The 26,547-nt window shown below is 40.0% G+C and overlaps 1 protein-coding gene across 12 annotated transcripts in view; it reads left to right on the forward strand.

The window, feature by feature from the left end:
* Positions 1-26,547, forward strand: part of LOC108425688 (glutamate receptor ionotropic, NMDA 2B) — a 154,119-nt gene that overhangs the window by 97,389 nt on the left and 30,183 nt on the right. For all 12 annotated transcript variants that reach the window (XM_037535394.1, XM_017694562.2, XM_037535391.1 and 9 more), the window contains 4 exons: positions 9,188-9,458; positions 14,572-14,764; positions 21,771-21,885; positions 23,405-23,613. In XM_037535394.1, coding sequence (XP_037391291.1) covers positions 9,188-9,458; positions 14,572-14,764; positions 21,771-21,885; positions 23,405-23,613 — 788 coding nt within the window. The remainder of the gene's footprint in view (positions 1-9,187; positions 9,459-14,571; positions 14,765-21,770; positions 21,886-23,404; positions 23,614-26,547) is intronic.

A 26,547-nucleotide genomic window follows, 5' to 3' on the forward strand; every position in this document is an offset into this window, starting at 1 on the left:
TCACTCATAGGATTCAGTCAAGATCAGGGGATTTAATTACGGATCATAAGGAGATCAATAATAGATTTTTACATAGAATTGTACTCTGCCAAATTCTCGGCTTCAGAATCTGATTTGGATTCTTTCTTTAAAGATCTTGCCTTGCCGAGGCTATCTGACTCAGCTAGAGAGTCACTGGATTCCCCTGTTAATCAGTCTGAGATCCTTGAGGCCATTAAAAGCTTCCCTTCTGGTAAAGCAGCTGGGCCAGAAGGTTTTGGCTGTGAATTTTATAAATTTTTTTCTTCCAAGCTCTGCCCGTTTCTACTGAGAATGTTTGACGAATCTATTGTAAACAAACAATTCCCTGATTCCTTATATCATGTCAACATTTGTCTTTTGCTGAAAAAGGGGAAGGATGATACAGACCCCGCCTCATATAGACCCATTGCCCTGCTTAATTTTGGTCAAAAAATAATACCTAAGATAATGGCCAATCGATTAGCTAAACACATATCAGAGATCATTCACCCTGATCAGACAGGGTTTATTCCTGGTAGATTTTCCTTTTGTAATGTGCGTTTGCTTCTTAATGCCATGCATGTGGCACAAAAAAGCAATTCTACTGTGGCTGTTGTTTCACTTGATGCAAGTGAAAAAGCCTTTGACCAAGTGGAATGGCCCTATATGCTTTATACATTGAGGCAATTTGGATTTGGGGACTTTTTTTATTGATTTGGTTAAGGCCATATATTTGCATCCATCATCTTCTATTTTAACCAATGCTGACCATTCAACTCCTTTTTCACTTCAGCTTGGTGTTCGACAAGGGGATACCCTCTCCCCACTTCTTTTCAATATTGCATTAGAGCCTCTTGCAGTGGGAATACGGAAACATCCAGATATTTGTGGTATTAAAATGGGAGATTTGGAGGCTCTAGTCATTCTTTATGCAGATGATTTGCTCCGTTGGATCTCAGATCCTGTATCTTCTATCCCCTCTTTCCTGGAATATCTAAAATTATTTGGTCAGCTGTAAGGATATACAATTAACTGGAATAAAAGCGAATTGATGCCACTCTCTCAAAATTTTGATCCAAATCTTTTGGCCTCCTTTACCTTTAAGGTGGCCAGGGAACATTTAACTTATCTTGGGCTTCAGATTTCCAGGGGTCCAAAAACAATATTTAGGCTAAACTTTCAAGCTGCGTTAGAAAAGTTGGAATGAACTCCCACTGGCTGTCCGAACAGCAGAGTCTCTTGCTGTCTTCAAACGTAGACTGAAGACTCATCGCTTTACACAGCACTTAAATGAGCACTGAATTATAAGCTGCATTTATTTTATTGTACTGCACTGTATTGTAGTTTATTGTATTGTATCTTATTGTTATTGTATTGCATTGAATGGCACAGAGTTCTGTGTTCAACTCTGTTTCTTTTTCTCTTGGTGTCTGCAGTGACATTTTGTTTCTAGCAGTATCTGAGCTCAGGGTCTTTTTCTCTAAGCTATTGGTAACTAGCAAAGATACTTTCTCTAGATTGACAAAGCACTTCTTGTAAGTCGCTCTGGATAAGAGCGTCTGCTAAATGCTGTAAATGTAAAATGTAAATGTAAAAGTTAAGAACAGACGTTGAAAGGTGGAAATTGCTCCCCTTGTCTTTGATTGGTAGAATAAATGCAGTTAAAATGATTACACTCCCAAGAATTTTATATATTTTTCAAAATCTTCCTATTTTTGTCCCAAACTCTTTTTTTCAACAACCGGATGCAATTGTCTCATCCTTTGTCTGGGCTCAGCAGACCCCAGTATTTCCAAAATTCATTTACAGAAAGCTTCAGTCGATGGTGGACTAGGCCTGTCCAACTTTAAACACTATTACTGGGCTGCAAACGCCAGAGCAATTTCCTTTCGGCAACTGGGATCACGTGAGAGACTCATTTTGGATTCTACACCACTGTGGGTTAAATATGAGGCCGGAACAATTACAAAGACATCCTTACCGGTTTTATTATTTTTATTTTTTATTTTTATTTTTTTGAATGTGCTTGATAGGAGGGGTTGAGTTAGATTGTCTGATGTGTACATTTTTGTTTGTTTGTTTGAACTGATTATACAACCACAATAAGCTAAAATAAAGTATTCAAAAAAAAGGATGAAGAATGGATAGGCAGTTGGTCCAGATGACATACCTAGGGAGGTATGGGGATGTTTAGGAGAGAGGCAGTGGACTTTTTAACCAGATTGTTTAACAAAATCCTGGAGAGTGAGAGGATGCCTGATGAGTGGAGAAGCAGTGTACTGGTCCCCATTTTTAAGAACAAGGGTGATGTGCACAGCTGCAGTAACTACAGAGGTATAAAGTTGATGAGCCACACTATGAAGGTATGGGAAAGAGTTGTCGAAGCAAGGCTAAGGCGAGAGGTTCAGATCAGTGAGCAGCAGTTTGGTTTCATGCCCAGAAAGAGTACCACAGATGCAATTTTTGCGTTGAGAGTGTTGGTAGAGAAGTACAGAGAAGGTCAGAAGCAGCTACATTGTGTGTTTGTGGATCTAGAGAAGGCATATGATAGGGTGCCAAGAGAGGAACTGTGGTACTGTATGAGGAAGTCAGGTGTAGCTGAAAAGTATGTTAGGGTGGTGCAGGACATGTATGAGGATAGTGAGACAGTGGTGAGGTGTGCAGTTGGAGTGACAAATGGTTTCAAGGTGAAGGTAGGGTTACATCAGGGATCAGCTTTGAGCCCCTTCTTGTTTGCAATGGTAATGGAAAGGTTGACAGATGAGGTCAGGCAGGAGGCTCCATGGACCATGATGTTTGCAGATGACATTGTAATCTGTGGTGAGAGTAAAGATCAGGTGGAAGAGAATCTGGAGAGGTGAAGGTTTGCATGGGAGAGGAGAGGAATGAAGGTCAGTAGAGACAAGACGGAAAAGGTGAAGATGCAAGGAGTCGTAAAGGTGGATGACTTATCCAAATATCATATTATTCAAATATCTTGGGTCAACCATCCAGAGCAATGGACAGTGTAGAAAAGAGGTGAGGAAGAAGGTGCAGGCAGGATGGATTGGGTGGAGACGGGTGTCAGGGCTGATGTGTGACAGAAGGATAGCAGCAAGAGTGAAAGGGAAGGTTTATAAGACAGCAGTGCGTCCTGCTATGATGTATGGTTTGGAGACTGTGGCTCTGTCTAAAAGACAGGAGGCTGAGCTGGAGGTGGCGGAGATGAAGATGCTGAGATTTTCGTTGGGAGTGACAAGGATGGACAAGATTAGAAATGAGCAGATCAGAGGGACAGTGAAGGTGGAGCACTTTGGAGATAAAGCCAAAGAGGCCAGGTTGACATGGTTTGGACATGTGTTGAGGAGAAATAGTGGATATATTGGTTAAATAATTTTAGAGATGGAGCTGCCGGGTAGAAGGAGAAGAGGTAGACCTCAGAGAAGGTTTATGTATGTAGTGAAGGTGGACATGGAGATGGTTGGTGTAAAAGTAGAGGAGGCAGTGGATAGGGCAAGATGGAGGCAGATGATCCGCTGTGGCGACCCCTAAAGGGAGCAGCCGAAAGAAGAAGAAGACACCATATAATGCTTGTTTCTGTTTAGTTCCTTAATCCTAAACCAGAACAGTGCATTATTATTAGCTGCTATTAATTCTCTCAATACTCAGTGGGGATTCTGGGAACATGTTCTCAGCTTTTTTAAATAGCCCATTTTGTTGTCACCACTTTGTGTTCCCTTTTGTCCCTTCGAATTGTTGATTGTGTAAAATGACACTTGGACACTTGGTTGAGTCAGCGATCAATGCCCTTTAGTGCTGTAGCCTGTGCATACAATCACTCTCAATTTAATATTGAACAAAAACTCAAAGAATCAGCATGAAGCAGATCCACTGGCCACTAAATATTCAATTGGCTAGGAAAATAGTTTAGCTCTTTATTTTTAGAAATAAGAACCTACATATATTATTATTATTATTATTATTATTATTATTTATAATAGCAGACTTATTAATGTACCTTGATTAAATTAATTTAATAATTAACATCTATTATGTTAATTTATCGTGGCCTATTATAATTTAATTTAATAATATTACTGTTATTTTTTCAGGATAGCTAACACTAGCTAGCTGTACTTGCACTGTTACACACTGAGACAAGTTGACATTGACAGTAATAGCTGTTTTTGTGTTTTAGGCAGAGAAATATGATAGCTAGCAAATCTCAGATAATAAGTAGGACATTAGTTGGTCTATCTTTGCTTAGTAATAGTACATTTAAATAACCAGCGCTTCATTAGCATGCTAGCATTACCATTTACTTGTGTCCAGTGCTGCAACAGTAAATAAGGCAGCATGTATCTCAAGAGTGTCAAACCGGATTCATTCCAGGCCATAGTTCTGTAGAGTTTAGTATTCCTTCCCATTAAACATGGTTGATTAAACTCATCAGCTAATCAGCAAGGTCTTTAATCAAATGAAATCACGTTTATTGTCACATCACATTTACACAGGTGGAAAGTAAGTGAAAGTCTTAGGTGCATAGCCCCCTTATAGAATTTAAATACAAAAAAATATATAAATATCTAAGAAGAAAAAGAAATATATATACACAGACTCTGAATATACACATATAAACATATGGAATATACACTAGCATTGCACTATTCCAATGTACAGTTGTACAGTAACAAGTTATGGAATAAAACTATGAAATGTGCTGTTGCACACATTCCGTATGTGCAGTTAATTTGAGGTAGATAATAAATGAGATGCAGGTACTCAGGGATAGAATACTGATCTGAAATCTTCCAGTTTATGCAAAATGTGGATAGAAGATGTACAAGATGTCAGTCTATATGTGCAAGTACAGATTTGCTAGATTGCAGGTGCAAAGCATCAGAGTGAGTCTGATGAGATGTGGATGAGGTGGTGATTGTCCATGGAGATGATGAATCAGAGGTGCAGTGACAGGCCTATAGACACATACACCAGCACTACTGTCTGTTCAGCAGCCTGATGGCCCAGGGGAAGAAATTGTCTCAGAACCAGGACTTTATGCTTCTGCTCCTCCTCCCGCTCGGCAGCTGTGAGACAGACAGTGGCTTGGGAGGGTGTCCTTTGGAATACTCCTGGTCTTCCTCAGGCAGTGGCTGGTGTAGAAATCCAAAAGGTTTGGGAGCTGGCCCCTGGTGATGTGCTGGGCTGCCCACACCACCCTCTGCAGAGCTTACCAGGTGGTGATGGAGCCTGTTAGAACGCTCTCCGCAGTACATGTGTAGAATGTTCTGAGGATGCAGGAGTTCATGCCAAACTCCTTCAGCCGCCTGAGCTGGAAGAGGCACTGCTGTGCCTTCTTTACCACCCATGTGGTGTGTTTGCTCCATGTCAGTTCCTCTGAGATGTGAACACAGAGGAACTTGAAGCTGCTGACCCTCTCTACTGTGTCTCTGTTGATGGTGATGGGGGTATGCACTCTCTCTTGCTTCCTGAAGTCCACTATGAGCTCCTTGGTCTTCTCTAACCTCTTCTATCTAGGCCTCCTCATTGTGATTGGAGATCAGGCCAACAACTGGGGTGTCGTCTGCAAATTTGATGATGACGTTGGAGTGTCTGGCTGAGCAGTTGTGGGTGTACAGGGAGTACAAGAGAGGGCTGAGTACACAACCCTGCGGAGCTCCGGTGTTAAGGGTCAGTGAGGAGGAGGTGATGTTGCCCATCTTTACCAACTGGAGTCGGCCCGTCAGGACATTCAGGATCCAGCTGCACAGAGAACTGTTCATATCCAGATCCCAAAGCTTAATGTCGAGGCACAATGCTGTTGAATGCTGAGCTGTAGTCCACAGACAACATTCTCACATATGTGTTCTCTGAGTGTTTCAGAAGAGAAAATGCTAATCTCTGGAATGTTGTGGGCCAGTGGAATATAAGTAGAACTACTGGTGTACCCAATTAAATGACCAATGAGCATAGGTACCAAGATAGGTGTATCCTGTAAACTGGCACGTCAGTGCAACAGTAAAGTCTGTCTACAGACTGCAGACATAACTTTTAGCATACCTTTTTGTTATTGCATATCTTTTTACTTGATAACTACAAAACTTGTGCCTTAACATACCACAGACAACACTGAGAAGAGTACGTGGTTAGACTAAATGTGAGCTGAAGTAAGACAAGATTCAACTATCAATCAAAGACAAGAAGTTCGTTGTAAATGTCACCTCGACAAGACATTTCCACATCATCCACTGAGCAAAAAACGACCTTGTTTAGAAGACAACAGCATCTATTATTAAGTATGCTCTGGCAATAGCCCTTTTACTGATTTTACTGATATCATTTTTAAAATGATAATTATGCTTATAAATGACTCCACTGCCTACTACAAAATCTTCCCTGATGGTCTGTTATTTAGACAGTAAAGCTTAATGCAAAACAGGTGTGGCTCAATATTTTATGTGAGGTTAGTTGTATGTTCACCACATGGGAATTTAATTGCAATGCGTTGTTTTTTACATCATCAGCTATTTTCATTACACTGGAAGGAACCCAGTTTGACAGCCCTGATGAAGCCACAGTTTTTTTTCCATATAGTGTGCTGCTTTTTCTTCCGGCTAGGATAGACGAAGATTCCAGATCAAAGCATGCCACTGCTTCTAGCTTTTAATGTTTTACTATATAGTCATTGCTGCTGCTATTTGCACCCATGGTTAATGTTTCAATAAGGGTACTCAATTATGTAAAGTAAAATTATTTAAGACACACATGCCACAAAGCGGCAAGACATATGGGTTTAATATAGGGCAATGGATTTGGGAACTACATGACAAATTTAGCAAGCAGTTCATGTAACTGGATATTATTTCTGCAAAGGATCTACTTTGGGCCCATTCAGTCCTACATGCAACTAATGAAAACATAACACAAAACTGAATTCCTATTCCATCCAGTAAATTGAAATTCAACAACAATAATGCAACAAAAACAATTGCTTATAATATTTACTTCATGCTGTTCATCCTCTCCATCACAAGCATCCATATCTAACACTCACCAGTAATGAAAAAACAATAGTGACACTGCAGCAGCGGATAGAGCCTCTTTGATGTGGGGGTCAGCTTAGCTTCTTACTTACATGACACTAACAAACAGTGATTGTATGGTGTGGTGTACAATACTGTGCAAAATTTTTTCATTTCCAGTCAAAATGACCATTAAGCACAAGTTATTCATTTTTCTCAAGAGACATTTCAGAGGTAAATAAGAGTATTAAAAGCTTCAGGAACAATGATTGAATGAGTCACAGAGCAGCTGAAAAGGGGGTGGGGGGTGGGGGGTCTAATGAACCTTAGAACTCAAAAGGTTATACTCCCTAAGAGCATCAGGAAAAAACACTGAAAGGAACCAAGACTCGAAATATGAAACATGCATGAGGATTGGATGGTACCAAAAGGGAGTCAAAAGCCCACCCTTCAGGTAAGATATAATTGAGTTAAAGGCACTGGGATCATACAGAGTGAATACCAGTGATGATAGAAAAATCTGTCATCCAAAATCTCTATTTATTTTGTGGGACACATAGAGGACTGACAAAGCTAAAGATAACATTTTGTCCCACTTGTCATAATGTTGGTATAGATATCAATTATGACACGGAAAATGTTGGCACATCTCATTTGTAGAGTGACTTCAGCCAAGTCACTGTAAGTAGCTGCTTAAAATAATAATTGTAATTTTTGTTAATGTATGGATTTAGACAAAAACGTCAGTTGTGTGCAATAATTACTTGTTAGGTTGAATGAGATTTTTACCATTGTTCTTTAAAGCTTGTCCAATCTCATTCACTCACAGAAGGGGTTCTTGCTCACTGGTATCACAAATGTACGTAACACACTGTTAGAAACCCATAACTGTGTTTACAAGTACTTTTTATGATGTTATGACAAAATGAGTGCAGCTTTCTGTATAAAAACAATGAACCATTTACAAACAACAATTTTTCACAAAAGCTCCATACGAACTTAATTTAATTTGCTAAGCATAATAGAACAAATTTGTTGTGATGTAAAAGCATTTATGTTGCTTCTGTGCTGTTTCATCCTGTACTGTTTTGAATTAAACAAATTCAGTCCTACATGCAACTAATGAAAACATAACACAATACTGAATTCCTATACCATCCAGTAAATTGAAATTCAACAATAATGCAACAAAAATAATTGCTTATAATATTTACTTCATGCTGTTCATCCTCTCCATCACAAGTATCCATATCTAACACTCACCAGTAATGAAAAAACAATAGTGACACTGCAGCAGCGGATAGAGCCTCTTTGATGTGGGGGTCAGCTTAGCTTCTTACTTACATGACACTAACAAACAGTGATTGTATGGTGTGGTGTACAATACTGTGCAAAATTTTTTCATTTCCAGTCAAAATGACCATTAAGCACAAGTTATTCATTTTTCTCAAGAGACATTTCAGACATTAGACAAGACTTATTAAAAGAATTATTAAAAAGTATGGAGAAAATGAGACTCCTAACTGTGCAAGATCTGGTAGATCAAAACTGTCACCATCAATAAAGCAGGTCTTAAAGCTTTCATCTTTCAGAGAGAGAAGAATATTAAGTTCCACTCTTGCTTCGTATCTGAATAAATCCACAGGTGTTTGTGTCTATCCTTCCACTATGAGAAGACGACTCAACATTTTGGGTGTGAAACTCAGTGTGTTTTAGATTAATTGGATTGTGAGAAGCAGAAAAAGCAAGTCTTCTGAAAAGAATGGAAGTAAAGGCTGAACACACTAAATACTGAAAATGCTTTATATAGATGTTGAGGATTCTGTGTAATTTTCTATTAAATATGTTTTCCTTTTTTCCTGATACTGAAAAATTAATTACTTGTATGCAAAGGCAGTTTTCACTGGAAATAAAAAAGGAGGAGGAAGGGTGGTGGAGTTTGCATAGTATTTTATATCCAACAGGATTCTCATACATTTTTCCCCTCCGTCCTTGTCACAAACAGTATTCTTAATATGAGTTTCATTAATATGCTGCTGAACACTGCTGCTGGCCAGTGTTTTACAGAGAGATAAAGTTTATCTCAGATTGCACTCATATTCTGCAGCAGCTTAGCTGCAGTATCACAGTTTATTTTGCTTGGTTTATGCAGTTTTTCCTCATATTCTTTCCTGTTCTTTCTGCAGATCCGCAGCACTATAGAAAACAGTTTTGTAGGCTGGGAGCTGGAGGAGGTGCTGCTACTTGACATGTCAGTGGATGATGGGGACTCGAAGATCCAAAACCAGCTGAAGAAGTTGCAAAGTCCAGTCATCCTGCTCTACTCCACCAAAGAGGAGGCCAACATTATCTTTGAAGTGGCACACTCTGTGGGCCTCACAGGTTATGGATACACCTGGATTGTACCTTCTCTGGTGGCGGGGGATGCTGACCACATTCCTCCAGAGTTCCCCACAGGTGATGAAGCAGAGAAACCACTCTTCTGATAATGTCAGATTAACCAGGTGTCATTTCTGTTCAGGCTGTTTTATACATAAAATTATTATTTTTCCCATAATTTACATCATCATGTCAGACCACAAACATTACTGTCATTCACATTTGCTTTGAAAGTTTTTAACAGATTTACAGGTGTTCTGTCCTGCCAGTGCAGCAGGTTTATCTGCTAACTGTTCTAACTTTTGAAAAAAAGTGTTGTTAAATAAAAGAGGGATAAGACATCTGTTTAAGCCACATATTAACTGTTTTTTAGATGCCTCATGCCTTATGCTGCTATCTGAATGGGACAGTGATTGAAACATGCCTATATTGCCAAGAAATGTCTGAAACACTATAATTCTTTTTAGAGTGGATTTCTCTGTTGTTTCTGAGGTAAATAAGAGTATTAAAAGCTTCAGGAACAATGATTGAATGAGTCACAGAGCAGCTGAAAAGGGGGTGGGGGGTGGGGGGTCTAATGAACCTTAGAACTCAAAAGGTTATACTCCCTAAGAGCATCAGGAAAAAACACTGAAAGGAACCATGACTCGAAATATGAAACATGCATGAGGATTGGATGGTACCAAAAGGGAGTCAAAAGCCCACCCTTCAGGTAAGATATAATTGAGTTAAAGGCACTGGGATCATACAGAGTGAATACCAGTGATGATAGAAAAATCTGTCATCCAAAATCTCTATTTATTTTGTGGGACACATAGAGGACTGACAAAGCTAAAGATAACATTTTGTCCCACTTGTCATAATGTTGGTATAGATATCAATTATGACACGGAAAATGTTGGCACATCTCATTTGTAGAGTGACTTCAGCCAAGTCACTGTAAGTAGCTGCTTAAAATAATAATTGTAATTTTTGTTAATGTATGGATTTAGACAAAAACGTCAGTTGTGTGCAATAATTACTTGTTAGGTTGAATGAGATTTTTACCATTGTTCTTTAAAGCTTGTCCAATCTCATTCACTCACAGAAGGGGTTCTTGCTCACTGGTATCACAAATGTACGTAACACACTGTTAGAAACCCATAACTGTGTTTACAAGTACTTTTTATGATGTTATGACAAAATGAGTGCAGCTTTCTGTATAAAAACAATGAACCATTTACAAACAACAATTTTTCACAAAAGCTCCATTCGAACTTAATTTAATTTGCTAAGCATAATAGAACAAATTTGTTGTGATGTAAAAGCATTTATGTTGCTTCTGTGCTGTTTCATCCTGTACTGTTTTGAATTAAACAAATCTAAGTTCACTTCACTTACATGGTCACCAAAGAAGTGAACACAAAACATGAAGGCGCCATTCAATAAATGTCAAACCATCTATCTAACAGTTGCTAAATGTTAAACAGTGCTGCTAATGAGGAGAGAGGATGATGACTATTAGCTGAGCCAGCATGGTACAGCTCTGCTTTCAACAGAACATGTTTGGTTCTGACTAAGTAACACAGACACACATTTAGATAAAAATAAGAGTGAAGTTGAACAGCTGGTAGCAAAGTGACAGAAAGGCAAAATGAAACCTGTTCTGTGGTCTTTGGATTTGAAGCTTGATCAGCTAACTTAATATTAGCTCACTGAGCAGGCTAGAACCACACAACAGTGCCACACACCACACTACAGGCTTTATTCTGAATAACTATGCTTTGCTGAAACAAGTCTCTGAGAGTCACTGTTGTTGGAGTGACAGAAAGCTGAAATCAAACTTGTTGAATTGTGTTTGGGACTGTTTTGCACACTGTACTGTCTCTCAGCTAAGCTAACAAGACCATAGTTATGTGGCCAAACGTGCCACATATCTCAGCACAGGCTTGGGATATGTGGCTTAACTGACGCTAAAATGACACCTGTCTAGATGATGTCTGGTTTATATTACCGAGAAGCTTCTACTTCCAATATTACAGGTCTTTTAAGCTGTGCCTTTATTACATAATTTTCTGTACTGTCACAGAACAACAGTAATTTTGAAGCTATAAAGTGATTGTCAGGCCTGTGGATCAAATGTTTAGATGATGCCTGAGACTGTGTTAGAGTGAAAGCTGAAATTTCAGAAACGTATTCTGTGATGCATGTAGCTCTCTTGCCATCACTGAGCTATCTTCTGTTTTATGGAGGTATTTTCTGCCTTTCAACACATGCTATCGGAATTGAGCTGCATAGACAAGAGAGGATCATTTGAAAGAAGCTCTCCATTCACTTTTTGAGCTATTTATCTTCTTCTAGAGAGACTGGACTGTGTGTCATTTGATCCACAGGCCAGACAATCACTTTATAGCTTCAAAATTAACGTTGTTCTGTGACAGTACAGAAAATTATGTAATAAAGCTGTGACTTAAAAGCTCCTCAGTAATATAAATCATGAAGTAGGTTCACTGTGTAACAATAATAATAATAATAACAATAATAATAATAATACTTATTATTACACAGTGAACCTACGCCATGGTTTATGTCACAGAGCAGCTTTTACTTCAAATATTACAGGCCAGTCTTTTAAGTTACATCATTTTCTGTACTGTCACAGAACAATGTTAATTTTTAAACTATAAAGCGATTATTATTATTTGTATTCATTATTATGATACTGAGATGAACATTTTCCATGTGACCAATTTATGTTGTAGCATGAGACGTTCTCAGAAGAAATGTAGCCAGCACAAAGTTTATGCCCATAACACAGCTTTATTTGATCTTGACTCGGAAACCAGAGTACAAGGAGGGAAATCGCTCTCCACCTCAACTCACATGTCTTCCTCTCCCTTTTCCTTCTCTCAGCTTACACACATACAAACACAGCCCCTCCTCCATAATAAGAGTACTTAGTGAAATGAACCTAGTGAACAAATAACCTAGAAACAACACGCTTTTTGTCAGCGTTACCTGTCAGTGAGCACCCCTGTTATATTTCAGAAGTGCTCATTGATTAGGTAATGCTGACAGAGAGCATGTTGTTTTTAGGTTTAAGAACAGGTTTATAGGAGAAATGTGTTTATTTAGGCCTCTCCATGGATCACCACGTTATCGTGGTGGAGGGGGTTGCATGCTTGAGCTAGGAGCTATGTTGTCTGGGGCAAAAGCTCCTGGTAGGGTCTCCCATTGCAAACTGGTCCTAGGTGACAGGTCAGACAAAGTGTGATCCATAATAACCCCTATGAAAAATAATAAAAGCCAGGCCTGGGGGAGGGGCTCACCAGCGAGCGTCTGGTGGCCGGGCATTTACTCATGGTGCCCGGCTGGGCCCAGCCCAAAAGGGTTACATGAGTCCCCCCTCCTATTGACCCACCACCAATGGGAAGGGCAGTAGTAGGGGTTCGGTGCTTTGTGGATCGGGCAGTGCCCGAAGGCGTGGGCTTTGGCGTTCTGATCCTCGGTTGCTGAAATTGGCTTTTGGAACTTGGAATGTTACCTCACTGGCGGGGAAGGAGCCTGAGTTGGTTCCGCGAGGTTGAGAGATACCGGCTAGATATAGTCGGGCTCACCTCAACACACAGTTTGGGCTCTGGGTCCAATCTCCTTGAGAGGGGCTGGACTTTATTCTTTTCTGGGGTTGCCCATGGTGAGAGGTGGCGGGCAGGTGTGGGCTTTCTCATAGCCCCTCGACTCGGCACCTGTATGTTGGAGTTTTCTCCGGTGGACGAGAGGGTAGCTTCCCTATGCCTTCGGGTTGGGGAACGGGTCCTGACTGTTGTCTGTGCTTATGCACTGAACAGCAGTTCAGAGTACCCAGCCTTCTTAGAGTCCTTGGGAAGGACACTTGAAAGTGCTCCTCCTGGAGACTCTAATGTCCTACTGGGGGACTTCAACGCTCACGTGGGCAATGACAGTGTGACCTGGAGGGGTGTGATTGGGAGGAATGGCCTCTCTGATCTGAACCCGAGTGGTGTTCACTTTTTGGACTTCTGTGCAAACCACAGTTTGTCCATCATGAACACCATGTTTGAACACAAGGATGTCCATAAGTGCATATGGCACCAAGACACCCTAGGCCGCAGTTCAATAATTGACTTTGTAGTCGTGTCATCGGACCTGCGGCCATGTGTTTTGGACACTGGGGTAAAGAGAGGAGCTGAGCTGTCAACTGATCACCACCTGGTGGTGAGTTGGATCAGGTGGTGGGGGAAGATGCCAGTCATACCGGGCAAACCCAAACGTATAGTGAGGATTTGCTGGGAACGTCTGGCAGAAGAACCTGTCAGATTGATCTTCAACTCACACCTCCGTCAGAACTTAGACCAGATATCGGGGGAGGTGGGGGACATTGACTCAGAATGGGCCATGTTCCACTCCTCCATTGCTGAAGTGGCTGACTGTAGCTGTGGCCGCAAGGTAGTTGGTGCCTGTCGGGGTGGTAATCCTCAAACCCAGTGGTGGACACCCCAGGAGAGAGACGCCGTCAAGCTGAAGAAGGAGTCCTACCGGGCATGGTTGGCCTTTGGGACACCAGAGGCAGCTGACAGGTATCGACAGGCCAAGCGATCTGCGGCTTCAGTTGTCGCCAAGGCAAAAACCCGGGTGTGGGAGGAGTTTGGTGAGGCCTTGGAAAGTGACTTTAAATCGGCTCCAAAAAGATTCTGGCAAACCGGCAGGCGACTCAGAAGGGGAAAGCAGTGTGCCACTAGCACTGTATATAGTAGAGATGGAACCCCGGAGAAGCGGAAGATGATGGATGGATGGATGGATGGATGGATGGATGGATGGATGGATGGATGGTGTTTATTTTGGTGTTCAGATGTCACATCATAATTTTGAAATACCACACTGGCATCATTATTAAATCATGCAGTATACCCTATAATAGCACTAGCAGAAACCCATTCATTTTGAAATTCTCTCGTCCAACCTATGAAAGCATGCATTTGTGGGTGGAGCCTAGATACTCTCTATTTCTCTTACACTCTATTTCTCAAATCAGTCTACTTCAATTCAGCATAACTTTGACAGCATGACTATCTCAAGTACCATGTTGCCAAATCATTGAAGTTTGAAGATAAACATACTCGGTGCATATAATAGCAATTGTTAATGGCAGTAATAATGCTATCTGTGATTAGAACAACAACTCTCTCTCTCTCAGGTATGATCAGTGTGTCTTATGATGAGTGGGATTATGGTCTGGAAGCACGGGTGCGTGATGGCATTGCCGTAATTGCCATGGCGACCTCCACCATGATGATGGACCGTGGTCCACACACACTGCTGAAGTCAGAGTGTCATGGAGCTCCGGAAAAGAAAAGCCCAGTATCGGGCAACCCTAATGAAGTCCTGCGGTAAGCACACACATACACATGCACACTAATCTTATAGAGCTGCACAACATGTTATTTGTTAATCATTTAGGTGAAATTTTGCCTCTGCCATATTGATACCACAAAGGCTACAATAAACAAATTAGCCTTTAACCAACAGTGCTTTTCTGTTAAGAAAGTAATCCTTCATTCCTACAAATTAATCATTACTTCTTTTAAACTGTAATGATATCACTTCACTTATTACTTTAGTAATTGCCAGCTATGCTACTCGTGAATGGCTACACTGCTGGAGAACCCAAAAACTAGTCAAGGGAAAGAGTTTTAAAAAGACTAATCTAAAGTAAATTCTTTAAGAGTGAAATATGCAGTTTACAGAGTTTTGGTCTGTTTAGGTGAGATGGGGATCTCTCATCTTCAGCAAGAGGATAGTTTTCCATGAGCTTCTTGTTAGCATGATTAGATACTGTGATAGATAGCTTGTTGAGTTTACAGTGGTATAAAGGTTTTTTTCCCCCTTTCCCCCTGCTTCTGCTGCACTGCTCACATTCACAATCAAAGTCACACACTCAAACTGCACACATAGAGAGGTACTGATAATCTGTGCAAAGGAAATGCATTATCTAAATATACACTCACCAGCCACTTTATTAGGTACACTAGTGAAAGGTTGGACCCCCTTTTGTCTTCAGAACTGCCTTAATTCTTTGTTGCATACTTTCAACAAGGTGTTGGAAACATTCCACAGAGATTTTGGTCCATATTGACATGATAGCATCATGCAGCTGCTGCAGATTTGTCAGCTGCACATGTATGATGCGAATCTCCCATTTCACCGCATCCCAAAGGTGCTCTATTGGATTGAGATCTGCTGAATGTGGTGGCCATTGGAGTACATTTGAACTCACTGTCATGTTCAAGAAACCAATTTGAGATGATATGAGTTTTGTGACATGGTACATTATCCTGCTGGAAGTAGCCATCAGAAGATGGGTACATTGTGGTCATAAAGGGATGGACATGGTCAGCAACAATACTCATGTGGCATTTAAACGATGCTCAGTTGGTACTAAGGTGCACAAAGTGTGCCAAGAAAATATCCCCCACACCGTTCCACCACCACCAGCAGCCTGAACTGTTGATACATCGCAGGATGGATCCATGCTTTCATGTTGTTTACGCCAAATTCTGACCCAACCCTCTGAATTTCGCAGCTGAAATCAAGACTCGTCAGACCAGCCAACATTTTTCCAATCTTCTATTGTCTAATTTCTGTGAGCCTGTGCAAATTGAAGTCTCAGTTTCCTGTTCTTCTGCTGCTGTCGCCCATCTTCTTCAAGGTTCGAGGTGTTGTGAGTTCAGAGATGGTATTCTGCATTCCTTGGTTGTAACAAGTGATTATTTGAGTTACTGTTGCCTTTCTATCATCTCGAACCAGTCTGCCCATTCTCCTCTGATGTCAGACCATTCTCTGTAAACCCTAGAGATGGTTGTGAGTGAAAATCCCAGTAGATCAGCAGTTTCTGAAATACTCAGACCAGCCTGTCTGGCATCAAGAACCATGCCACGTTCAGTCACTTAAATCACCTTTCTTCCCCATTCTGATGCTTGGTTTGCACTTCAGCAAGTTGTCTAGACCACCTCTACAGGCCTAAATGCATTGAGTTGCGGCCGTGTGATTGGCTGATTAGCTATTTGTGTTAACAAGCAATTGAACAGGTATACCTATTAGTACCTAATAAAGTGGCTAGTGATTGTAGATGTATGTAACACGTTATGAAGTTCTTAAGTCAGTAACTGTGTTGTGATAAGAATTTAAATTTTACACTACTTTATTACAGCAAGAGAATTTTCCACCGAATATAGACTAAAACAGAAATACAAATGAAGTCAAACTTATAAAAAGATCCTGATGACATTGGAACACCTGTACAAAACCTCCAGGTTCTTTGGAGTGCAGTTTAGATGAATTTGCTAGTATAGTTCCAAAGCTAAGCATTACCTCATTGTTATAATACTAATTGTCTTGCTAACTACAACTAAGCCATATTACCACCACAAGTAATGTTAGCATCAGGAACTATACCAGGAAATCTACTTTCAAAATTACTGAATTAATATTATAAAGTATTAAAGGTAGAACTTAAAGCAGAAGTTTATTCTGCTCTCTGCCCACTCTCTTTTGTGTTTTCTCTTTTGTTTTTATGCTGTGAAAATGTCAAGCTAATACTGCTGTGAGTGAACAAAGTATGCACAACACAACTCTGTCAGTGTCTCACCATTGATTGTGGTTTGCACTATCCCTAAAATAACTCTGGAAAGCATTTTAAAAGTGGATGTTAATGGTAGCAGCTACCTAGATTACGTCACATTTAGTCACAGTTATCTTAGTTTAGTTATCTTCTGCTATGTTACTGAAGGTTGCATACAGCAACAATCATAGTAATATTCTACATTACAGGAGTGAGTAGCTTAAGTCATTAGTCAAAACTGTAGTTTTTTAATGGTGGTGAAGTGTCTTCCACAAACACATTTCCTTTCTCAGACCAGCAGGTAGAGCAATGAGCCCAATGGCCCCTTCTGACTTGTGGGCCACCTTCCCAGACATGGATTAAGCCTAGTTCTGGACTACACAGCATTTTGAATAGAGATTTTCCATGTAAAAGAAAATATAGTCCATGACTAGGCTTTATCCCTGTCAATTCACGTTGTGTTTGTTGTAGCCTAATATGACTGTGAAATCAAATGACTGCAAATGATTGCAGTCATCTTAAATAATTATGATCATCTCAAATAATTGAGATTATGTAATTATTGTTACAGGCTATTTACATGCAATGTAAACTACAGACCAACGAACCGCTTCAAGTTGTTTTGCTCTTTTTCATTTAAACACCTCATTTACTGCATGTTGCACTTCTATCCTTCACCCTTAATGAAAGGCTTGTTATTTGAACTTGCGTTGAACCCGTCAGGTTTTTCATATGGGTTACCTTTTGTACAATGCAGTGCCTACAGCTAATAACAAAGCTAAACTGTACTTTCCTAACTTTACTGTCTCTACTAATGACTCACCATTTGACTTGGGTTCGCACACCAGACACTCAGACTTGTCTTGAACCCCAGAGGCTCAACTTGGACACACATGTATTGTCTTATGAACATCTCTGCCTGAAGTTAAGCGTAATCCTTGTTGGAAAACCAAACCAAGCATATTGCTTGAGAATTCTGACTAAAATAAAGCAGAACACATCAAGGGTTCACATGTTTCATTTATTAATACACAGCAAGTTATACTGCTATTACAGTATGCAGCGATATAGTCTAGACAACACACACACACACACACACACATACCTCTTTTTGTCTTGAGAGAGCAAAAGGAATTAAATGGCAGTTTTTTGCATCACCCCTCCCTACTCTCTCCCATTAGAGGAGCTTATTATAGGTGTGCACCCTCATTCCTCATCCAGTGAACACACACATATTCTCACATGGGCATGCACAAGTGCGTGCACACACACATAGTCAGATATTACAGTGTTAACATGTGTTTTTAATGTGTTTAGGAGGCTTAGTCTGTAGTGCTTATTTATATTCCACATCCCCTCTCTGTAATTCAGCATCTGACCACACTGTGAATAATTGTGTGCATGACTGTGTGTTTGGATGCCAAAATATCCTGGGTTTTTAGGGCACTGAGTAAAAGGACAGTCAGTCTCCATTTATTCAGAGGTTTATATCAGAGAGAGGAGGCGGGGGGCGGGGGGAGTGGTCTATGAGAGAAGAGCGTGTGTGTAGGGGGGGTACAGGCAACTATTCCTCGTCATCTTTCTGTCTTTGCCTTTCTCATTGTCTCTTTGTGAAAATTGTGGTTCCCATAGCAACACAGCAGATTGGCTTGGGAATTGCAGTGATTGTGGATGCCATGGCAACACATTACATATGTACATATGCCTGTAGGACTCTAATTGCATGCGTGTGTGTGTGTAGTTGTGTGTTTTAGTGTGTGTGTATTTATGGGAGTGTTTGGATTTGTGTGTTTATGGACGTAAGTGTACGTGCAAAGCTGCTTGTTAAAGCTGCACTATGTAAGATTTCTTTGTTAAAGTTGAAAGAACTTTCATTACTCAGAAAGAAAATATGGTGTCCATGTGCTGCTTTGAGTGACCCTGTAAAGCCTGAAATAATATAAGTTGCTGTGTCAGATTTTGCAGATGTTTTTTGGACCATGTCATATATTTTTACATTACACTCAAATAGACTCAAAAAGAAAGTCCAGCTTGATTGTAAAATCAACATTATATTAATGAGGATATGATGACAACAGTAGATAATTCACTTACATTCTGGGAAGACATGCCCTTTAACATGCTCACAAAAGTAGATTAATTCAGGAAGGTGTTTAATTCAGGAAGGATTAATTCAGGAAGGGGCACAACTGACATAATAAAAAATATTCTTCAACACGTTGTGCATAGTGTACATGTTCACCAGAGAGGTCTCCAAGTCTCACACAGTCTGGCATAGTAAATCTTATTTTAAACAAAAACAAGTTTATAAGGTTAAGTTCAATACTCTTTTGTGCCTTTACTTCATAGAAACAGTTTCCCTGCACACATTCTTATACTTGTGAGATTAAGCATTTTTTCCATGCAGTGGCTTTGTTCATTGGAATCGTTTAGATATGCCTAGAGGACGGACTGTATCATCTGATTTGAGCTTAGCAATATAATGAGAGCTTATATAACCAGAGCTGATCTAAAAAATCTCTGGTAAAACTACACTTGACTAATGGTATATGTGTGTTTACAGTAATGTTACTGTGCATTTTTAATATCCCAGTATATCGATTTGTTGAATACCAGTACATGTCCACACATCCCTAAGCCAGCTCTAACTTAACCTCAGCAACCAACAGATCAGCTTTCTTTCAAAAGTTCTTCAAACTTTTTTTGTACTTTGCTGCTTGTTTGACACTTTCTCTCATGAGGAGCAGCCAAACATCCCCAAAATCACAAAATGTTCTCTTCGTCCTGGAGACATTTTTTGTGGGTTCATAGTCCAAACACATGCATTCATTTTAGTGATAGCCATAGGATATCAGACTGGTCTCTGTATCCTGCCAATACTCAAGGTTCCAGTATCACATCAATATCGGAAAGAAAATGCCATCAAATAATCTGGTTAATCCCTAAGACTCCATCTGCTTGTGGATCCACACTTCAGATCTGTCTTCCCTTAACTACACAACTTGCATATTTGTTTTACAATTCTACTGAATTATAAATCTTACAATTAATAACTCTGCACTGCACAAAACATACAGTCCCTGTGCCATGAAGGTCCTTCTGTGACCGATTTTTTTATGTGTGTGCTCAAGTGCATATGTAATCTTAAGGGTTGCTATGGAAACAGTGACACAAAGGAGGAAGTGAGGAGGGAACAGAGATCAATTTACTATACTGATACATACACACACACAGAAACATGCACACACACATACACACGTACATTCATACGCTTAGTTACAGCTGTATTGGTTAGTCAATTTAAAATTTAGGGCTAGGATTTGGGACAGCCATATCCTAATAGAATGTATCGCATCAATAATGGCTTATTAGGTATGTTTAGGGTATATTTTGCATATTGCTTCCTCAATTAAGGCCTTGAGTTTAAATATTTCATAATATGACCTTTGTAAATATTTACAGCCTGATTAATTTGTTATTTTTTTTAAATAATATTTTTACTGTGGGGCTGCAATTTGAACTAATTTGGAAGAATGGTCCATACAGACCTTCAATGTACAATCCCATTTCCCAAAAAAGTTGTGATACTGTGCAAAATGTAAAAAAAAAAACAATTCAGTCATGTGCAAATCATTTAAACCTTATATTAAATTGAAAATAGTACAAAGACAACTAATTGAATGTTGAAGCTGAATATTTGTATTGTGTTTGAAAAAAATATTTGTCCAATTTGATGCCAGCAACACATTTCCCCGGCCTCGTTTATTACAGATCCATGTTTTGCAGAATATGGTTTGCTGTTGTATTGCTGAAATAAACAAGGCCTTCCCTGAAAAAGACGTCTGGGTGGCAGCATTACAGGTTTTCGCTCCAAAACCTGTATATAATGTAGCATTAATAGTGTCTTCACATATGCACCCATGCCATGTGCACTAATGCACCCCCCCATACGATTACAGATGCTGGTGTTTGAGCTGTGTGCTAATAACAAGCCGGATGGTCCCTCTTCTGTTTAGCTTGGACGTTGCGTGATTTTTGAAAATAATTTCAATTTTTCATTTGTCAGATCACAGGACACTTTTCAGCTCAGTCCATCTTAAATAAGTGAAACACCCGCATACACTCTAGTGAATTGACACACACTCGGGGCCACAGTGCCCAGGGAGCAGTTGGGTGTTAAGTGCCTTGCTTAAGGGCTAATTCATTCATGTTCTGTCCGCTCTGGGGATGGAACTGGCAACCTATGGCTGGTTCCCTAACATCCAGCCCACGACTGCCCCAGTCCGATCACAGTGCTGTCTGAGGGTCTGAAGATCACGATCAGCCAATCACTTGCATGCAGCGATTTCTCTGAGTTCCTCAATGGGTTTCTTGCTACAGTGGAAAATGTTATTTTTTAATTGTTGAGCTGTTTGCATGTACAATCTTTCATAGAGTTATGAACCTCTCCCCATCTTTACTTCTGAAAGACTCAGACTCTCTTGGATGCTCATTTTGTACCTAGCCATGTTACTGACCTTTTGGCAGTTAACCTAATTATTTGTGAGATGTTCTACCAGCTGTATTTTTTTCATTACACAATTTTTCCTATTCCTTTGTTGACCCTGTGCCAACATTTTTTTAAACATGTTGCTAGCTTTAAATTCAAAATGGGCATTTATTTTTCTCAAAACAAACTTTCTCAGTTTAAATTTTTTATTTGCTGTCTTTGCACTATATTCAATTTAATATAGAGTTTAAATGATGTGCAAAACCCTGCTGTGTGTATTCCTCAGGTATCTCATGAATGTGACGTTTGAGGGCCGTAACCTGTCCTTCAGTGAGGATGGATATCAGATGCACCCAAAACTGGTCATCATCCTGCTGGACAAAGACAGGCAGTGGGACAGAGTGCGTCTTTATTTATCTTATTCTCTCTTTGTTTAGAGATTCTCTTTCAGTTCATTTCATTTTGATTTACAAAATTCAATTTGCATCGTAAAGACATTACAACATACATTATAATACATATACAATTATTATTGTTATATATAGCCTCAAGGCTGATTACAATAATATACGTGTGAATTCTGTGACTTTAACATACCATTCAGTACTTGCAAAAGACCACTATACTGGTCTCGGGGGCAGTCGTGGGCTGGAGGTTAGGGATCTGGCCCTGTGACCGGAAGGTTGCCAGTTCAATCCCCAGCGCCGACAGTCCATGACTGAAGTGTCCTTGAGCAAGACACCTAACCCCCAATTGCTCCCCGGGCGCCGTGGATAGGGCTGCCCACCGCTCCGGGCAAGTGTGCTCACTGCCCCCTAGTGTGTGTGTGGTGTTTCACTTGCATGGATGGGTTAAATGCGGAGATGGAATTTCCCCGGTTGTGGGATCAAAACAGTATCACTTAACTTAAATTTATAATATGCATAGTATCAAGTACCAGCTAATTTAATGCATATTTTAAATGTCATTTTGAGTAATTTTGAGAAATACTTAATACTGCTATGGGAAGAAACATTACAAGTACTTTTAGTTTTTTTGATTAGTATTGCCATTCTACTTTTTGAATGTTAGCAAAACAAATAGTGTAATATTAATTCTGTCAACTCTTAAACTCTTTAGAGAGTTGAAGCTTATAATAGACATTTGAGTGGAATACTTGTTGCTTTGCAGTTGCTATTTTCTGTGAAACCTTCAGAAAATAGTTTAACTTAAAGCCTAACTGCATATTGTTAAAGTCCTGTTTGGCTGTTGCTGTCTACTGAACTGATCAGTCTAGACCTAGTTAAACAAAACCATTTCTTTTATGTATATATATATATATATATATATATATATATATATATATATATATATATATATATATATATATACTTTTACTTTCAATGTACACAATTTCCTTTAATTTCACTTCAAACATGAAATTTGTAGCAACAGCTTAGATGCATTAGTAAAATCATACTACTGTGGCTTTCCTTTCTTTTAGCTATGCCTACAAACGCTATTTAAGTGATTTATTATTAATAGCCCTTATTGCATTTTACCCTGCATTATGTTGTGCCAAATGCTCCCCTATAATGTGTTACTATTTTGTAATATATTATGGTGCCTATTGCAAGGCACTCTCTGGACTTTTCTTTCTTGACTTTTATACATTTCTTTTGCTTTTGTTGTTGCCCTAAAACAACTCATACCCATTCAAATATACTAATATTTAAACTCCAGAAAGGTTTGCGTTTCATGTAGACTATTCTACAATGCAAAGTTTTTTAATGGGATACAGAAATAAAGGAGTTAATAATCTTTTTTTATAACAGCTACGATTCGTTGTCCTTTAGCATAGATGACAATAAATAACCAATAGCACAACCTATATAAGTGCTGCAGCTGCTGCTTTAGCCACAGTTCTGTGTCTGTGTGTAGGTGGGAAAGTGGGAGAACGGCTCATTGTTGATGAAATACCATGTGTGGCCGCGGTTTGAGCTGTACTCTGGAGCAGAGAGCCGCCAGGATGACCACCTCTCCATTGTCACGCTGGAGGAAGCTCCATTCGTTATAGTGGAAGATGTAGATCCACTGAGTGGAACGTGCATGAGGAACACTGTACCATGCAGGAAACAGCTAAAGATACGGTACGCACAAACACACATACACTGCAGCCCAAAAAGTTTCAAATATTACCAGTTACCATATTTAAGTTGTCTTATTGCAATATTGACTCATACAGTGTGGATTTAAATATTACATTCTATTCACCAAATGGTATTTTTAGAATAGGAAATAATAATGAATGCTACGGTTGTCATTTACATAATTATTGTGAAATTGTCTGCTATGTGATTTGATCTCTACTTTGGACATTTGGTAGCAACAAACCTATGGCATACTGCAAACAAAGTTGCTCTGTGTTACATTCGTGGATATTAGGGATGCACGACTGGAACTGGCCAAGATTGGAATCAGCCAAAGCTTGCTCACAACAACAGACTGGCAATCAACGTATCTACTTTTTATATTTTGACCCATCTGTGTTTCAGCTGTCATCATTAACCGCTTAATCCAGATAGCGTCCCAGGGGGCATCCAAATCAGATGCCCGAACCACCTTAGCTGGCTCCACTCAATGCGGAGGAGTAGCGGCTCTACTCCGAGCTCCTCACCCTATCAAATAGAGTGTAGCCCGCCATCCTGCAAAGAAAGCTCATTTCCGCCACTTGTATTCGCGATCTAATTCTTTTGGTCATGACCATAGGTGAGGGTCGGGATGTAGACTGACTGGTAAAAAGAGAGCTTTGCCTTATGGCTCAGCTCCCTCTTCACCACTACAGTCCGGTACAGTGACCGCATTACTGCTGCCGCCTGTCCCAGCCTGCGGCCAATCTCACGATCCCTCTTCCCATTACTTGTGAAAAGACCCCAAGATACTTAAACTCCTCCACCTGGGGCAAGTCCTTTCCCCTTACCTGGAGTGGGCATGCCATCCTTTTCCAGGTTATTTATTAATATATCAAGGTTTATTCATTTTGCAGGGGTACAGTGATTATATCCCACTCTGTGCAAAATCATGTTTATGCAGGGAGCCTCATAGCTGATTTCTATAAAATTACAAGACAGATAAAACAAGACATAAGTAAAACCAATAAGCACAGATAAAACTATGAAAAGTTCAGTCTGGATAGTTCAGTGGACATTATCAGAGTTATTGCATCCAAATCTGACCAATGATTTGTGATCTTTTTCTGCTTTTTTTAATATTTTTGTTTATGTCTTTAGTTCAGTGTTGAATATAATAGTGTGAACTCCAAGCACATCAGAGCTAAAATGGAACATTTTATCTTTTTCTGCTTCGGTTCATACCAAGAAAACCAAACAACAAGTACACTATATTGCCAGAAGTACAGGGTGGGCCATTTATATGGATACACCCAAATAAAATGGGAATGGTTGGTGGGAGGGGGAAAACTTTTCAAGATGGGTGGTGACCATGGCAGCCATTTTGAAGTCAGCCATTTTGGATCCAACTTTAGTTAGTTTAGTTTAGAACTCTTTCATGAGTTATTTACAAGTTTCTGACCACTTATAAAATGTGTTCAAAGTGCTGCCCATTGTGTTGGATGGTCAATGCAACCCTCTTCTCCCACTCTTCACACACTGATAGCAACACCGCAGAAGAAATGCTCAGGGAACGTGCCAGCTTCCAAAGTGAATTGGTCGTTAACTGGCTCACAACGACCAATCCACTTTGGAAGCTGGCACGTTCCATGAGTTTTTCCAGCAAGATGGTGCACCACCACATTATGTGTGTCAGGTCCGAGCCTTCCTAGGTGAACAGTTTCCTGGAAAGTGGATTGGTCATTGTGGCCCAGTTGAATGGCCCCCAAGGTCTCCCGATCTGACCCCCTTAGACTTTTATCTTTGGGGTTATCTGAAAGCAATTGTCTATGCTGTGAAGATACGAGATGTGCAGCACCTGAAACTATGGATACTGGAAGCCTGTGCTAGCATTTCTTCTGCAGTGTTGCTATCAGTGTGTGAAGAGTGGGAGAAGAGGGTTGCATTGACAATCCAACACAACAGGCAGCACTTTGAACACATTTTATAAGTGGTCAGAAACTTGTAAATAATTAATGAAAGAATAAAGTTACATTAAAACCAAGCACACCATTGTTTTTCCTGTGAAAATCTCAATAAGTTTGATGTGTCACATGACCCTCTTCCCATTGAAAAAACTAAAGTTGGATCCAAAATGGCCGACTTCAAAATGGCCACCATGGTCACCACCCATCTTGAAAAGTTTTCCCCCTCCCATATACTAATGTGCCACAAACAGGAAGTTAATATCATCAACCATTCCCATTTTATTTCGGTGTATCCATATAAATGGCCCACCCTGTATTCACTCACCCATCCAAATAATTGAATTTGGGTGTTCCAGTCACTTCCATGGCCACAGGTTTATAAAATCAAGCACCTAGGCCTGCAGACTGGTTCTACAAACATTTTTAATAGAATGGGTTGCTCTCAGGAGCTCAGTGAATTCTAGTGCAGTACCGTGATAAGATGCCACCTGTGCAACAAGTCCAGTCATGAAATTTCCTTGCTAATAAATATTCCACAGTCAAATGTCAGTGGTATTATAACAAAGTGGAAGCAATTGGGAATGACAGCAACTCAGACAGGATGTGTAGAGAAGTTGTAAAGCACCGCCACTGGACTCTAGAGAAGTGGAGACGTGTTCTCTGGAGTGACAAATCACGCTTCTCTGTCTGGCAATACGATGGAGAGTCTGGGTTTGGTGTTTGCCAGGAGAACGGTACTGCCTTGTGCCAAGAGTAAAAATTGGTGGTGGTGGGGGGGTTATGGTGTGGGGTTGGTTTTCAGGAGTTGGGCTCGGCCCCTTAGTTCCAGTGAAAAGAACTCTTAATGCTTCAGCACCAAGAGATTTTGGACAATTTCATGCTCCCAACTTTGTGGGAACAGTTTGGGGACGGCCAGGCCTAATCGTCCAACATCAGTGTGTGACCTCACAAATACGCTTCTGGAAGAACGGTCAAAAATTCCCATAAA

The sequence above is a fragment of the Pygocentrus nattereri genome, chromosome 27, assembly GCF_015220715.1.
Source record: "Pygocentrus nattereri isolate fPygNat1 chromosome 27, fPygNat1.pri, whole genome shotgun sequence".
In the NCBI taxonomy this organism is placed as follows: Eukaryota; Metazoa; Chordata; class Actinopteri; order Characiformes; family Serrasalmidae; genus Pygocentrus; species Pygocentrus nattereri.